This window comes from Pygocentrus nattereri, chromosome 23, assembly GCF_015220715.1.
Source record: "Pygocentrus nattereri isolate fPygNat1 chromosome 23, fPygNat1.pri, whole genome shotgun sequence".
Lineage (NCBI taxonomy): Eukaryota > Metazoa > Chordata > Actinopteri > Characiformes > Serrasalmidae > Pygocentrus > Pygocentrus nattereri.
The window spans coordinates 23,076,739-23,094,829 of NC_051233.1; the positions used below are offsets into that span (position 1 = coordinate 23,076,739).

At 38.2% G+C, this 18,091-nt stretch overlaps 1 protein-coding gene across 3 annotated transcripts in view; it reads right to left on the reverse strand.

Moving 5' to 3' along the window:
• Positions 1-18,091, reverse strand: part of abr (ABR activator of RhoGEF and GTPase) — a 193,110-nt gene that overhangs the window by 100,557 nt on the left and 74,462 nt on the right. For all 3 annotated transcript variants that reach the window (XM_017699035.2, XM_017699053.2, XM_037533388.1), the window contains 2 exons: positions 14,391-14,489; positions 1,604-1,789 (listed from right to left, as the gene is read on the reverse strand). In XM_017699035.2, coding sequence (XP_017554524.1) covers positions 1,604-1,789; positions 14,391-14,489 — 285 coding nt within the window. The remainder of the gene's footprint in view (positions 1-1,603; positions 1,790-14,390; positions 14,490-18,091) is intronic.

Below are 18,091 nucleotides of genomic sequence, written 5' to 3' on the forward strand. Positions count from 1 at the left end.
GGCTGAAAAAAATTCTGGTCCTTTATAAAGGCTATTTTAGTCTGTTCTCTGTTTAAATCACTTGCAGCAGTGAGGGATACTTCAAACATCTGCAGAGAACAACCACCCTGTCAAAAAGTCTTGATCAATTTTCAAGCCCTCTAAATAAATGTTCAGACTGAAAAGGAGACACTGAATGTTCTATTCCAGAGTATATAAAGCTCGATTCCCACATCTCTCAGATGTCTGTTGCACTGTTACAGTTGGGAGAGGTGTGGCTATACTCAGCACTGCACAAGCTCCATTTTGGGAAACGAACATTTTTACTCTAGCAGTCAAATTATGTGGACTTATGGAGAAAGAAAAGCCAGTCCGTATCACCTAACACTGAAAGACTGCCGGTTTTAACAGTTATTAAGTTGTGCTGCTACAAGTAACCTGAACTGCAACAAAGCATCATTTTTATTGAGAAACATTTGTGTGTGCTCAGGTCACTTTAAGAAAGATTTTAACTCTGGACTTTTAAACCAGCATCAAACCCAACCAAGAAACTCCAGTATGGATTTGAGACTGCATGTATAGCCATGGACACTGGACAGAAATAGAAAACCCGAGCTGAGGCAGCCTGTCCGTAATAACTGAGCTAACACTGTTTTAGCTGATTAGAAAACATTTGGCTCAGCTCAGCAAAACTACCAGAATTATACTGAAGTAAATTTGTTTTGCAATCATAAGTTGTCCTCAGATTCCACTCCAATATGAACCTTGGTTAAAAATTATATGATTGCATGGTCTCTAGGTTATCAAGTCTAAAATTAAAAAAAAAAAGTAAAAAGTAAATGCATCTCTGGACTATGGCCATATAAAAATATACACAGGCTAGGTTTTGTTTTCCTTGTAGATAATACAGCTGTTTCTGTAGTCAGTTTGAAGGAGAAGCGTTAATGGTTATGGATACACCGTTTATGTCATATGTCAGTTTGAAGGGCCTGAGTGTGAGGGTGGGGAGTGTGCAGATCCTGTATGTCATGACACCATGGTGTTTTTGGGAAATGAGTCCTTTCTGTCTTTGACAGGAACAAAAAAATAAAAAATAAAAATTTTAAATCTCTAAAGCACCTTCTGACATTAACAAAAGGCCAAAATGTTCCCCATTAAAGTGGAATACATAAACAGCCGAACAGCCACTTGCAATATCTGCAATGCCAGTGTTTCAAGTGCAGTTAGCTGCCTCTCGTCAGAACAGTTTATATGCAACTAATTTCAACACTTAAATTAGTTGTTGGTAAAATGTGAGTGCGCCACCTTCACCATTAGGAGTACTGTGCTGTTGCAATTTGAACGGTAAAGTACGATACCAGTTCAGAGTTCATATTAAGTTTATATTAAAAATGAAGGCAGCCTAACACATGCATACCTAAACTGCTTTACTGTACTAGAACTGTGCAATGTGCAACTACATTATTTACAAAAACATAGTTACTCAATTGGAATCAACACATACTAGAACCAAACAACTCTGATCGCGCTGCTAAATCAGATAAGTTTTACGAGCTTCACAAGCTGTCATTAATGATTAGCACAATTAAGTGTTTTGAGATGAAGTTTTCACAGAAGAACTCACCAGCTTCTGGAAAAGATGACCCACAGTGACCTTGTCGTCCCACTGCTGAATGTTAGGGAAGAGGGCATCATAGAACTCTTTATGGATCTCATAGATGTCCTGAATCTTGTAGAAGATAGTCTCAATCTGCTCCATGGTCAAAACAGGCTTTGAGGTTGTGGCCGTGGCCTTCAGGGGACGCATGGGCTGTAGAGGGAATGAAGAGATGGGTCAGCATGACGAGTGAGCAAAGTGGCATTGTGACGTTACATTCAGCAATTTCAAGTTGGTTGTGTGTAGGAAACAAGGAAAAAACCATAAGCATCCTCAATAAGGCAAAGAGGAGCAGACAACTTGTGTCAACAACATTATAAAACAGTAAAATGACTTTCCACAATACTTTTCTGGTGACACTACTTTAAAACTGTATTATTAGTTTGTGGTTGTTTCACTGATAAGCTCTGACTTGCTCGATTGACTGAAAGGTATAGCTGGCAAGATATGGTATCAAGTGAACTAGTCCCTTAACTCTTGACGTATGCTTATATATTGGAAAACAATGTCTAGTGACAGCATGGATCACAAATGCAGGGAGTTTCTCTCAGAAGGTTGTTTTGGGCTTAAATAAAGAAAATTATCAGTAGTCAGTGATATCAGCCCATGTTACGTAATCTAGCTACTGGACAAAACAGCTAATTAGTTAGCTGATTTAAAGGGTAAAGACTACATATCACTGCTGTCAGAACAAAACATTATATCTGCATTTTTGTCTTCAGTTTTCGACATGTGTTACATTTCATGGTGAATGGACAAAAAGAAATGGCCCAGAAATACAAATAAAAACTCTGGTTCCATGGACTTTTACATTAAAAGTGTATATATATATATATATATATATATATATATATATATATATATATATATATATATATATATATATATATATATATATATATATATACACACACACACACACACACACACACACACACACACACACACATATATATATATATATATATATATATATATATATATATATATATATACACATATATATACATATACATATATATACATATACATATACACATATATATATATATATATACATATATATATATATATATATATATATATATATATATATATATATATATATATATATATATATATATATATATATATATATTGTATATATACACACACACACACACACACACACACACACACACACACAGCGTCCCAAATTATTATGCAAATGATATTTTCCCTGATTTTCCTAAATGGTCGATGCAAATGAGTCAGTATAATAAAAGTCATCACCCGTTAGAGTATAAATTGAATTTTATTGAACAAACCTCCCACTGATGACAGTATATTCTTTCTCTGCTTTTATGCCCATAGCAGCCAATGACACAGAGGTATTCTTTGCAGCATGAGATGGTGCATTGTCATGCATGAAGATGATTTTGCTCCGGAAGGCACAGTTCTTCTTTTTGTACCATGGAAGAAAGTGCTCAGTCAGAAACTCTATATACTTTGAAGAGGTCATTTTCACACCTTCAGGGACCCTAAAGGGGCCTAGCAGCTCTCTCCCCATGATTCCAGCCCAAAACATGACTCCGCCACCTCCTTGCTGACGTCGCAGCTTTGTTGGGACACGGTGGCCATCTACCAACCATCCACTACTCCCATCCATCTGGACCATCCAGGGTTGCACGACACTCATCAGTACTGTTTGGAAATTAGTCTTCATGTATGTCTGGGCCCACTGCAACCGTTTCTGCTTGTGAGCACTGGTTAGGGGTGGCCGAATAGTAGGTTTATGCACCACAGCAAGCCTTTGAAGGATCCTACACCTTGAGGTTCACGGGACTCCAGAGGCACCAGCAGCTTCAAATACCTGTTTGCTGGTTTGTAATGGCATTTTAGCAGCTGCTCTCTTAATCCAATGAACTTGCCTGGCAGAAACCTTCTTCATTCTGCCTTTATCTGCAAGAACCCGTCTGTGCTCTGAATCAGCCACAAATCTCTTCACAGTGCAATGATCACGCTTAGGTTTTCGATGAAATATCTAATGTTTTCATACCCTGTCCAAGGCATTGCACTATTTGACGCTTTTCGACAGCAGAGAGATCCTTTTTTTTCCCATGTTGCTTGAAACCTGTGGCCTGCTTAATAATGTGGAACATCCTTCTTAAGTAGTTTTCCTTTAATTGGGCTCACCTGGCAAACTAATTATCACAGGTGTCTGAGACTGATTTCAGTGATCCAAAGAGCCCTGAGACACAATACCATCCATGAGTTTAATTAAGAAACAAAAATTTATACATATACACACACACACACACACACACACACACGTATAGATAGAGATAGATAGATAGAGAGAGAGAGAGAGAGAGAGAGAGAGAGAGAGAGCACATAAAACAACTTTTAAGCAGATTTACCTAAAATTCCTAATCTATAAAAATTTAAATGCTTCGTATTAATGTGAACCTCATGTGAATTACTGCTAAATGCTACATGCTAGATCTCAAGAAGCCATAAGCTTTATTATTTAATGTTTTCATTTTTGTGTTTCAAGCACTTTGAATTGCCATGGTGTATGAAAGGTGCTATACAGATAAACCTGCCTTGAACTGAAGCAAACAGAAACTTTAATTATTTAATTATTAGGGAGAGGGGTTATTTGAATGAAAATTACCAAACTGATTCAAAGCTTAGTGATTCCAACTTAACAAAATAAAACAACAACAAGAACAACAAATAAAAGATACAGTGAACATTGCTTGTTTGTTGTCCTGTATGGGTAACTGGACTGTTACCCACTGCTCCATTAGGTAAGTGAAGCATCTAAACACTATTTGTTATTCTCAGCATGTCTATTTATACCTTTACCAGCTAATATCAGGATATGATATTCTTGGCATATCCTCTATGCCTCCCCACACAGCTATGAAATGAAATCACCGGGACTTCTAATCTTGCACAACTTTGTGGCTGTGCTTGCTTGTGTGTGTGTGTGTGTGTGTGTGTGTGTGTGTGTGTGTGTGTGTGTGTGTGTGTGTGTGTGTGTGTGTGTGTGTGTGTGTGTGTGTGTGTGTGTGTGTGTGTTTCTTGGCTCTCTCTGGATAATAACAATAAGAGTGCATTCAATTTAATGGAAAACAATAACAATGCAAGTGACTCATTGTTTACATTATGTAGTTCCCCCTCCACCTATATTTAAATGAATTGTGCTTTCACATCTAGTTTGACTCTCCTGTAAATCCCATTAATCATCCTGGCTGGCTGTTCTCTCTCTCAGATGCAGTAAAAACTCTGAGCATAAAGCAATGAAGTAGGCTGGAGTTTCTCCCTGAGCAGGTACTGCTGCATATCCTGTCTCTTATCATGAGTAATCCATATCTGCCCGAAGGCGAGCTTGGTCCAGGATACCATAGAGTGAGAAGATAAATCACAATGTCTGCGTCTGTGTGTTGTGGACGTACCTCACTTCTTCCCTGTGCCACATGTTTCCTCTACAAATTCACCAGTCAGCCCAAAATGACATTCCTAAGCTCTATTATACTGAACTCTCATGTTCTTGTGTCACAGAAGTGGACAAAAACTACTTTCCACATCCCAACAGTCTATGTACTTCACTACACATTAGAGCTGCATGATCTCTCTTTTGTTAAATTAATTCTACCTGCCACAGAGTTTTCTATTCTATTCTAAGAACATTATATTCAGTCATATGCTGCAGATATAAAAGACAGAGACAGAGATCAGGTATTTCAGGTAATCCAGAAGCTGCCAACTAGTAGAGTGCGGTGCAGATGTCAAGCCAAGTATTTCAGTGGGCCAAACTAAGCAAATTTAAGTTAAGTGATACTTTATTAATCCCACAAATGGGGAAATTCCAACTCCGCATTTAACCCATCCATGAAGTTAAACACCACTTACATGCTAGTGAATACACACACACTAGGAGCAGTGGGCAGCCCTATCCACGGCGCCCGGGGAGCAATTGGGGGTTATGTGTCTTGCTCAAGGACACCTCAGTCATGTGCTGTTGGCCCTGGGGATTGAACCGGCAACCTTCCGGTCACAGGGCCAGTTTCCTAACCTCCAGCCCACGACTGCCCCCAAATTTTATAGCAAAACCGGTTAATGGATGTTATAAAAAATCTATTTCAGTCTTTCGGCGACATACATGACTATGCACCAGTGCGGCTTCTACAGGAGTCTTACCTTGCTGTTTATCCAATCTAAGACATTTATGCAAATGATTTTCTAAAGGTTGCTCATCAGAACAGAGACAACAGGACTACATATTAGGTCAGAAAGCAAATTTTCATAAATTTTCATGGATTTTTACATTTTATTTCTGGTCTGAGCAGTAAGACAATAACATGTTTTGTCAAAAAAAGTGATGAAAACAAGAATGTTTAAAAACGTATTAACAGAGAATTGTGCGTTTTTTGCCCAATTTCAAGATCGATGTGTCTCATGTTCAGAATCATGTTTTCCAGTTCATTAACTGATTTTAATTATAGTTTCAGTCATCCAGTGAATATGAACTGTATACACACACAGATGGTGTGTCATACTGATTTACACATCAGCAAGCAACAATGAATGGCTGTATAATCTTTGCCGGTACCACTAGCTTGTTAGCTGGCTAGCAAGCTGACATCAGGCTAAATGTTAAATTACTAGTTGCACATTTTCTTTCGTTTTCAAATACCTATTTATGTCCTTGTTGTCAGTGCGCATTACTAACAGGCCAGTTGGGTAAACAGATTGTATTCTTCTCTGAGAGAAGCTGAGTGAGAGTGCGCATTAGCACACAGACATTCACACATGCACGTTTTCCGCCTTTAGATTGATGATGATGCATCTATGTATTATAACATAAATGCATCATCAATCTAAAAGGTGCAAATTCACCTATATTCAATTATAATCTACTGTAACATTCAAGTTCTCAGACTTTCTCAGGTAGATTTTCAAAAGTAAAAACAATCATACAAACAAGTGTATTGTTTTTACTGCCTATATTACACAATGGTTTAAATAGTGGTTGGTAAGAGCCAATAAGATTATAGCAATAAGAGTCCTTGGACAAGACCCCTAACACTTTTTCACACCTCAGAAAAGTGGTCAAATTATAAAGTTGCTCTGAATAAGAGTACCTGCCAAATGCAATGTAATGAATGTTCCCCCAGGGGCACCTGTGCATCCAGTCAGTCTTTGGAAATAATTCTGAATCATAAACATAATCAAATCTGATTCACAAAGTGTATTATGTGAAACAAACTTTGATTCGTTCTATTTTCACTTTTCACAGAGAGATTATACAGAGCTTGCAGTTCATATTATTGGAGGATGTATTAAATATGTTTCAGGCAACAATGCATTCAATCGTTTACTCAATAACAGTCCTTCTTAGTAAGCAATGTATTGGGTCCTTCCCTAAAGAATCGTTTAGTGAATTATGCACTGAATGGTTTCCTAAAGTAGAATCTGTTCCAGTGAATGATGCAACAAATGATTTTCTAAAGAACAGTTTGTTTTAGTGAATGATGCATTGAATCATTCCCTAAAGAACAGTTTGTTTTAGTGAATGATGCATTGAATCATTCCCTAAAGAACAGCCAGTTTTAGTGAATAGTGCAACGAATCAAGAAAAGTTCCCTTAAGTGGACAATGCATTGAATTGTTTCTTAAAAATAGTTCATTTTTGTGATTAGTGCAATGAACCATTCACTAAATTAAAGTCCCTTTCATGAACGATGTACTGATTCGCTTCCTAAAGAACAGTCTGTTTTAGTGAATGTTGCATTGAATCATTTAATTGAATCGAACAGTTAAATTTTAGTGAATAGTGCAATTAATTGTTTCTTTTCTTTAGTTTGTTTTAGAGAACAGTGTACTGAATTGTTTCCTAAAGAACAATTCAATAGTGATTCACTGGAGCATCTCCTAAAGACGTTTTAGTTAATGAAACACAGAATTGTGTTTAAATAATTCTGAGGACAGATATAAACAATATATTAAACTCTTAATGTACACATATTTACACATATACACATTCATCTTAGAGCTTGTGTTTGGTCTCTGCTGGCCAGTGCAGCGGTGGGCCTACTTCCCCTTGTGTGCATCCTGACTACGGTCTGAAAGTTGATACAGGCAAAGGCATACGCAGTCCTAAAGGCATGCAGTCTATATACAGCACAGAGCAGCTTTCTGTAATAAAACACTGCTGATTAGCATTTTAACACTCCTTATTTGGCTAATGTGGATTACTTTACTTTGATGATGCAACTTTTGTAGTCCCACTGTATAGTATTTCTGTGAAATCAAAGAACATAATTAGATAAGAGATTGCGGTCTTATCAACCCCTTAAGCATCAGGAACTCACAATTCAATTGTTTATAAAGACATAAACTGAATAATAGTCTCATTTTACTCACCAAATAGTAGATACTGAATATCAAGATTACTAACCAAATAATAATAATAATAATAATAATAATAATAATAATAATAATAATAATGTAATAATAAAAACCTGCTATTTAATTAGCTAAATATGAATGACCCATTTCAAAGTAATGATGAAAAAAGGGTTTTGGATGGAGCTGCACTGTGTTAGTGTGTGTGAGTTAACGTGTGTTGTGTGGTTTGCTCAGGAGCCGGAGAGAGGAACTGACAACCCACTCCAGAACATTCTTAAAATCAAGTTCACGTTTAAAAGTAACTGCTAATAAACCAGCTGATGGCAAAAAGGTGTGGATTATTAAAGCATGTGAAATCTTTGATCTGATGCTAATATGCTAATGTGTTAAATGCTAACATGCTCATCTTTAATGGTGTAGCCGCTGAGCTACATGCTATAAACTGACAGGAAATGACATCATGAAATATGTGGACACTGCGGGGGCTGACTGGGCAGACTTCTGCTGAACTTTCCCACTGAAAGAGGAAATGCTGCTCAGGGTGTTCCTTCAGAACTGAATTCACACAAGCAAAGTGAGATGAACGTGGATGGGTGAGAGAGAGAGAGAGAGAGAGAGAGAGAGAGAGAGAGAGAGAGAGAGAGAGAGAGAGAGAGAGAGAGAGAGAGAGAGAGAGAGAGAAAGAGAAAAAAACACAACAGTACAGCGCACAAACACAACTTCTTAACACAGATCAGGACAGGACAAGGACTACAGGCAGGGACACAACAAGCAGAAGAGGACAAACCAGTGCCAAATAAGTACTGATCGCCTTCTGCCAGCTCTCCATCACCTCTGATGTTCTGTAAAAAAAACTTATACTCAAACTGCTGGCAGTCTGTTGAAATCAAACTGCAACATATAAAAACATATATGGCTAAAATGGTATGTACTGCGGCTAAAGCTGATATGTACTGTCCGCCACCAGTGTTTATTTAAAATGTAGAAGTAAAAGAAAAAAAAGTTTGATGTGGTGACGTTGACTGTTGGTCGTGAATTCCCAAGCTAATTACAATGCTAGTGACACAGCACATTCACTTAAAACACCAAGACAGATAGTTAGGGTAAACTGAATAATAGCTACAGTAAATGATTTTAGGTGTTCTCTTCTCTTTTCTCGAGTGAAGGCAGTGTATAAATGTAGTAGCCACTCCCTTCCGTCATTCATATCACAATTTCATATCCTGTGCAAAGTGGTCATTATAGATGTCATGTAGTAAACTGGCATTACCCCTCCTGCTCATGTAAAACAAACCCCAACCCAAAAAGGCCTTTTAAGTGTTTAAGCTAAAACACCATTAGCAGCGCTAGGTGGGTAAAAAAATCTACTTCAAAGTTAATGTTGACAGCCAAATTAACTGTGCAGTTTATATGCAATATTATACAACAAATGGTAAAGTCCATGAAAAGAGTGTTCCATTCCTTAGTGTAAGTTAGTGCGTTATCAGAGCACCTGCAGAGCTCTCGTATGACCGCAGTAGCAGTCAACATTGCCAATTTGGTACTTGCACTGCAATGGAAAAAGCAGGCTTTTTGCTGTGTGTGTCCTCTTAAGAGTGTCAATTACATGCTCAATTGGCTAAAATAGAGGTTACAACAGCCAACTACAGCCAAAAGTATGGGGCACAAAGTGTAAACTACAGGCAACAGTTGGTCACCAATGCTCACCAGCGGCCTGACAGTCGATAGACAAAGGATTTGTCCATTTCTAGAGTAGCACTGCATCATGCTGTAGCTTTCAAAATTCACAGTCTATACCTTCAAAGCCACTGCAGAAAAAAAGCTGTGAAAAAATAAAGCAGTGACATTGTTGACTCATATCAAACAGAAGGACTACTTCACTCTTAAGAACTAAGGCGGTGTACCACCTGCAAAGTCTTAGCTCATCCATTTTAAACACGCAAACAAAAGAAACGGCAACTTCAACCAAGAATACAGCACTAGCCACAGTAGGTGAGGGAGTGTGCTATATGTTTTTAGGTAAGGGCGAGTCTACCAGCATTTTTAAATTTGTTGACAGAGTTGACAGAGATGGAAGACGAAATTACATATTCATCTTAGGAACATAAAATGCATTAACTCAGCATTTTTACTGAGTTGAATCAAACATTTTATAATGTTGAAATGAATGTTTTCTAGTTTCTAACAGTAGCTTATTTGGAATATTTACCAGTGTTACTACAGACAGACAGCCTACATCATCTTGGGTTATTGACACTGGCCAACCAAATTTAATTCTTTCAGCAATGTGGGTTAATTATTGCAGCTCCTTCAAATGCATAAGTAGACATAATGACTAAAGTAGCAGCACTGAACTAGAGAAAACTGTTACGTTTGCAGAACACATGGTTATAGAAGTAGCCCTGATAAACTAGTGGCTCAGCAGCCTGTCTCACAAAGACAGATTTCTTGCTTAGCCAGTTCACTTTACGTTTAGTTCATTTTAACCCTGTATTTTCTGTCACATAACAGTGGATCACCTTTTACCGAGATATATCATCATGGCGTAAAACATAATTTACACTTCACGCCCAACCTTCCCATGGGCAGGTAAAGTTCAGGATTTTACATTGTAAACAGCTCTTGAACCAATCAGGGCGAGCTAATCAGTTATGGAGGTAGGACCTCTGGTAATTTTCGGTCCTATTTTTTATTTTTTTTGGTGATGTTTATGGCAACAATCACTTTAAAAAATAAAACATCAAATCATACTAAATAGATAATAGTATGTAACATTGATGAACTAGATAAAAAGAATACAAAGCAATAACAATAAGCCCAAACACAGTGGCGCTGACAAAAGCATTGCTTTCTTTATACCGTTTCATTATTTACTTTGTATACATTTGTATAGTATGATTTCCCTTTCTGGAAAAACAAGCCGCTCAAATTTTTTGCCATGTTTTACAGTGGTGTGAAAAAGTGTTTGCCCCCTTCCTCATTTCCTGTTTTTTTGCATGTTTGTCACACTTAAGTGTTTTGGAACATCAAACCAATTTAAACAATAGTCAAGGACAACACAAGTAAACACAAAATGCAATTTGTAAATGAAGGTGTTTATTATTAAAGGAGAAAAAAAATCCAAACCATCATGGCCCTGTGTGAAAAAGTGATTGCCCCCTAAACCTAATAACTGGTTGGGCCACCCTTAGCAGCAACAACTGCAACCAAGCGTTTGCGATAACTTGCAATGAGTCTTTTACAGCGTTCTGGAGGAATTTTGGCCCACTCATCTTTGCAGAATTGTTCTAATTCAGTTACATTAGTGGGTTTATGAGCATGAACGACCTTTTTAAGGTCATACCACAACATCTCAATAGGATTCAGGTCAGGACTTTGGCTAGGCCACTCCAAAGTCTTCATTTTGTTTTTCTTCAGCCATTCAGTGGTGGACTTGCTGGTGTGTTTAGGATCATTGTCCTGCTGCAGAACCCAAGTTCGTTTCAGCTTGAGTTCACAAACAGATGGTCGGACATTCTCCTTCAGGATCTTTTGGTAGACAGCAGAATTCATAGTTCCATTTATCACAGCAAGTCTTCCAGGTCCTGAAGCAGCAAAACAGCCCCAGACCATCACACTACCACCACCATATTTTACTGTTGGTATAATGTTCTTTTTCTGAAATGCAGTGTTCCTTTTACGCCAGATGTAATGGGACACACACCTTCCAAAGAGTTCCACTTTTGTCTCATCGGTCCACAGAATGTTTTCCCAAAAGTGTTGGGGATCATCAAGATGTGATTTGGAAAAATTGAGATGAGCTTTAATGTTCTTTTTGCTCAGCAGTGGTTTTCTTCTTGGAACTCTGCCATGTAGGCCATTTTTGCCCAGTCTTTTTCTGATGGTGGAGGCATGAACGCTGACCTTAACTGAGGCAAGTGAGGCCTGCAGTTCTTTGGACGTTGTTGTGGGGTCTTTTGTGACCTCTTGGATGAGTCGTCGCTGCGCTCTTGGGGTAATTTTGGGCGGCCGGCCACTCCTGGGAAGGTTCACCACTGTTCCATGTCTTCGCCATTTGTGGATAATGGCTCTCACTGTGGTTCGCTGGATTCCCAAAGATTTGGAAATGGCTTTATAACCCTTTCCAGACTGATAGATCTCAATTACCTTCTTTCTCAATTGTTCCTGAATTTCTTTGGATCTCGGCATGATGTGTAGCTTTTAAGGATCTTTTGGTGGACTTTACGGTGTCAGGCAGCTCCTATTTAAGTGATGTCTTGATTGAGAACAGGTGTGGCAATAATCAGGCCTGGGTGTGGCTAGAGAAATTGAACTCCGGTGTTAAAAACCACAGTTATAGTATGTTTTAACGAGGGGGGCAATCACTTTTTCACACAGGGCCATGATGGTTTGGATTTTTTTTCTCCTTTAATAATAAACACCTTCATTTACAAATTGCATTTTGTGTTTACTTGTGTTGTCCTTGACTATTGTTTAAATTGGTTTGATGTTCCAAAACACTTAAGTGTGACAAACATGCAAAAAAACAGGAAATGAGGAAGGGGGCAAACACTTTTTCACACCATTGTATATTGATGTTCTTCTTTAACATCACAGTTTTATGTGCACATGTATGAGGATTAACCACAAGTATGTAAACCTGGGTAGACAGGAAAAAATAAATAAATAAATCACACACTGTATAATGAGTAAACTGACTGCATTTGATAGGTTTAACTGAGCTGGAACCGTCTCCTTAAACCAAGCAAAAATTTTTGGTATAGCGCTTTTCACAGACATAGGTCACAATGTGTTTTCCAAAACATTACACAACAGAAAAAGTACAAACACAGAAAAAAAACACAATACATATACAAATGCAGACACCATGCATACAAATTACCCAAACAGCTGTCTTAAAAGACACATCTTTAGCTGCCTTTTAAAATAATCCACAGAGTCAGCAGGCCTTAAAGGTAATAGAACCTCCACCTTATCAGCATTGAGCTGTTCCATCATATTTCTTCCAGATAGCAACAATTTCTTCAAGCTGTATCCAGTCTCTGATATCATTTATACAGTCTTAGAGCCTAAATAAACTATGAAAAGCAGAGTTGGATATTATCTGCAAATAAATTATTTGCAATGTTAAATCTGTTTATAATCTATCCCAAGAGCAGCAAATATAAAGAGAATAACAAGGGCCCCAGAAACAAGCCCTGCAGAACCCCATAGGACAGTGAAGAGGAATCGCACACACAGTCTTCAATAGTGACTGTGAACTATCAGTGAGGTAAGATATAATTCAGTCTAAAACTGTGCCTGACATGCTCACCCAGTCACGTAACCTTTTCATCAGGATACGATGATCTGCTGTGTCAAACGCAGACCTGAGGTTGAGTAGTACTAGCACAGAACAGTCACCCTCATCAGAGGACATTAAAATATAATTTGAAACCCTCAGAAGAGTAGTTTCAGTACAGTGCCATTTCCAAAAATAAATATTGTACCTCTCTAACGCAGCAGTGAGTTGTCCAGCCATAACCTACTTTACAATTTTTCAGCAAAAATGGAAGTTTAGATAGACGCCCATCTCTTTTTGAAGAAGAAATTATGTTAGCAAAGTTAGCAGACTGAGCTTACTTTACTAATGCATTAAATTAATACTGGAAAATATATTTAAGGTACAGGTGATGCACTTCTAGCTAGGTAGCTTTTCAGTCATTCAGTCCTGCAACACTTCCATCTCAGGCAGCAGACAGAGTCCGTCCTGGCCTTTAAATGTGTCACTTTGTCTGAAGATAAAGAGCAATGTTCATCATTAAAAGACTGCGTGAGGAACTCAACATCATTAAGATCTGCTTTAAGATCACAGCAAAAATACACTTAGAAGTGATTGATCACACTCTGAGTAATAATGCTTGAACTCAACATTCTTTTAAGACACAAAAGAACAGCTTTTACAGAGAGACCAAATATAACCTTTATGATCACTAATCAAAAGGTCATCGCAAAAAATATGATCAATATCTAGACCAAGAGAAAAAAAAACAGTCCAAAGTGTGTATGGCCATATGAGAGGCACCTGAAACAAATAGCTTGAAATGAAAAAATTCAGTAATATTAATAAAGTCCCTAAAACCCTGTCTAAGCTGTGTGCTTTGTGACCAAGGCCTCAGTACTTATACAACAACAACAACAACAACAACAACAACAACAACAACAACAACAACAACAACAACAACGATCTTGTTTTTGAATGTTTGTCTACTGGACAGGACAATTATTCATTCCCTTCAAAGTACAAAAGTGATGAATGATAAGTTGAGGCTACTCATATGTATGATGTTGAGAAGGGAAGGAAGCTGATACATACCAGAAGCAGAGCCTCAAGCTGGTTAATGTAGATCTCTTCACTGGCCATAAATCCAGATAGCACCAATTTCTTCATCTCCAGACCCTTTTCTATGTCCCCCTGATAGAGAGACGAGGAGATATAGAGAGAGAGGAAGTGAGAAATAAAGTTAGCATGTAACAATATATCAGGACAATAACAGTAATACAAACATATCTATATATAATGTGTTTCGGAGATGGGCTGTATAATCTGCATTAATGATTAACTATTAACTATGCCATCTGAAGCAGTTGCAGTACTTAATCACCAAAGTTCACAAAGGTCACAGACAACCCGTACCTCAATGCGTCCAGTATAGGGTGGCCCAAACAGCAATTTACAGGCTTCAAATACTTGTTGGTATTTCCAAACAAGTCAAATCACCCTTAAAAATGATATATAATTAGCCATAATGTATGTTCATCACTGCAATTCAAAATATATCCAGTATGCAGCAACAATGTATTAATAGTCAGGATGAAGCTTGCACAACTTATGTTGCTATAAAGCTCTCAAATCATATCCCTCTCATTCCGTAGTTCCCCTCATTCTTGAGTTCCATAGATGCTGATGGTGTAATGAATCTGAGCCACTGCCATAACTCACCACAACGATCAAGTTTGAGGTTCTGAGCTCCTTGGTTTTAGAATCTCTATTACTAAAGACTGCTGATACTCCAGTAAGTATTACTATATTTACATATTTTCAGGAATTCATCAAACGTGTCTCCTACACAGTATACCAACCTCTTTTCAAAAATGTGCACTGAGCATTTCCCTTAACAGAGTTTAAAGTGCTCCAAGAAAGATGACTTCTTTTATCTTAGCTCTTTTATCTTCAGTGCCACTAAAAGCGCAGTTTGTTGCACACTGAGGAAGTATAAATTAATGATGCAGTCAACTAAACCATCTATAATTTATTTATGTCTAGCATTTTCCATATATTGATAACTTCTTTTTAAGGCTCTTGCTAATAAAATGTGTTGTAGACAGAGAATCGATTTCCAATGTAACAAAAGTATTCAAAGTATTTAAACCATCCCTAGTTCAGCATCATACAACATATTCCATGATGCAACTTGGTTCTCACAATGCTGAGCTCAGTATTGTTAAATCAAATTGTGAGCTCATTGTAAGAATCAGGTATCGATCATAGACAGCACTGTGAATCCATAGGGCACGAAAGATGCACTTCTGCTGAACATTCAGTGCCTCGGAACAATGAAAAAGAAGTGCAGCACAACATAGTTGGCATTAGTTTCAATGCAGATCAAAACGCTTTTAGAGAAATCCAAAGAAAATCTGGACGTCTTGATAACTTCACTGGTTTAACCGAGCATGGAAAGAGGTGGAACAGGACATCTGTGTGAAGAACAATATAGCAGAGACATGCCAGGGCATCCTTGCCAACAAAAATGAGTGTGCGCCTCCATGTGTAAAAAGTCCAGTGTGGCAGAAGTGATAAGAGGCCGGGCAGACTAGCTGAATGTTGCTCTAGTCTGCCACAGTACACCTCATCTCTGGTTTGTTTGCTTTGGCCTGAGTACCAAAGTTGATGTAACCTCACCATGGTCTAGAAACACTTTGCTGCTTCCACAGTGCCTGGCACTTGTGGGTATTTCAAACAGAAGCACAAAAGAGCTTTTGAAGTTTTGTAGATAAACCTTACGAGAACTCCAAAATCCTTGTTCCTCAGACAAATGAGAGGGAGATTTTATGGTGAGACACTGCGACAAATGACATTACCAGACTTTTCATATTCAAACTCTTTCTTCATTCATTTTCAAGGATATAAAGCAATTACATGGCATCACCAAACACACTCTTAGATCAGCTACTGCAAACATATCACACACCCACTTTGTAAAAGTACCAGAGAAAACAAAAGTTATGAGTCTCCAAAAAATCCATAAATCCCAACATGTCTGGCAGTTCCTCCCACAGTGGAAAGCCAGCTCTGAAGTAGATTACGGCACATAAAAGAAAAAACAACCACTGTGTTTACAGAGAGGAAACGTACCACCCCGATGACTAACAGCTAGTAAACCAGACAGCTGCCAAATATAGTCTCCAATTTCCTGACCATGCATTCACCTTAAGCTACGCTTGGGTCATGAAAGCCATTCTCACTAACTCCTAAAGGTCACATTCACCTTTAGTAGCCTATGGCATATAAGTTGAGCTATTGTAGCTGGAGTATGATGAAAGAGCAGATGATGATGATGTTTCACTGTAGTAGCAATTTTTTTTTTGCTGAAAACCTGAAGAAACTACAGTCCAGAGCACATCAGCACAACAAACACCAACAAATACTAACACTGTATAAAATTAGTGTCAGTTTTAGAAAGTGCGAAGTATTCTAAAGCACTGTAAATGAGCAAGACATCCTAGAACAGAGTGAATGCCAGAAAACATTGTATGTTTGTATGGAGTGAAGGTTTTAGCACAGTGTGAATGGAGGGAGAACATTCCACAAGAGAACAAAACAATCATTCTATTACTAGTCTATTATTACGAGAACTTTCAAAAACGATGTGAATGGGGGATCACATTCCAGAACAACGTGAACGGCAGAGAACATTCTAGAAATGTGTGCGGGGGAGTGGGGGTGAATGTTCTAGAGCAGTACAAACGGGGGTGAAAATATTAGAACAGTCTGAATGGGGTGAACCCTCTAAAACAGTGTGTATGTGGGTAAAATTCCAGAATAATATGACAGGAGGAGCAGAATGAACATTCTAGAACAGATCAGAACACAACAACCATTCTATAACAGCAAGAATGGTGGGGACATTCTACAAGTGTCAATAAAGGAGAATACTCTAGAACAGCAAGAATAGGGAAAAACACTATAGACCAAAGAGTGTCCCATGAGGACGTTTGATTTGTCCTTACAAAGTTACTCACTAAGTGAGTAAGCTTACTAAGCTCACCTCCTCACCCAAAAAGAGAACAAACTAATTTTATACTAAAATATAACTTACAAATTCTTATTTTCCTTTTAAATTTGCATTTTTAAGTTCATCAACAGTTTTAGTTATAAAATATAATGTAGTGCTACACGCTACACTTGCCCTATACATGCTTGTTTAGACTGTTTTGTCTTGTTGGCCCTCTGCCCACCCCAACCAAGACAATAAATGTGGACACTCCTGTAATAGAACCTCACAACAAACACAAGCATGGCACACCAACCAATTGGCTGGTGTTTGTTGGGTCAAAGTACTCTGGCTTTAAGAGACTAAGAGGAAGTGTGAGGCCATCGGTCTCCGCTGGACTCTGGTGAACAGTTAACAGCGCTCTGCTGCTCCACCCACAGTCTGACAACCAGTTCCTGGCACTGCGGCACGTTTGGACTGATTTACAAAGGAAGACAAGGCTGTTTGTATTGATAAGCCTGATGGCAAGAGCCTTAATGTCAGATAGTGATCTCACTGACAAAAATGACATTCAGTACATCAGCTTCATGCCAGAAACAACCACAGAGCTTTTCTTTTTTTTAATATTGCAGAACGAGGGAAAAAACAAGTGCACACACACACAAGAACAAGTACACCCAAATAGACAGCTGCTACCATTATGTAAATCCTGACCTTTGTGGCCGAGTCTGTTTGCAAGTGCAGCTGAGCATTGTTTACTTCTTAGAAGCTGACAGGTATCCATCTCAGCCACAGTGCCAAG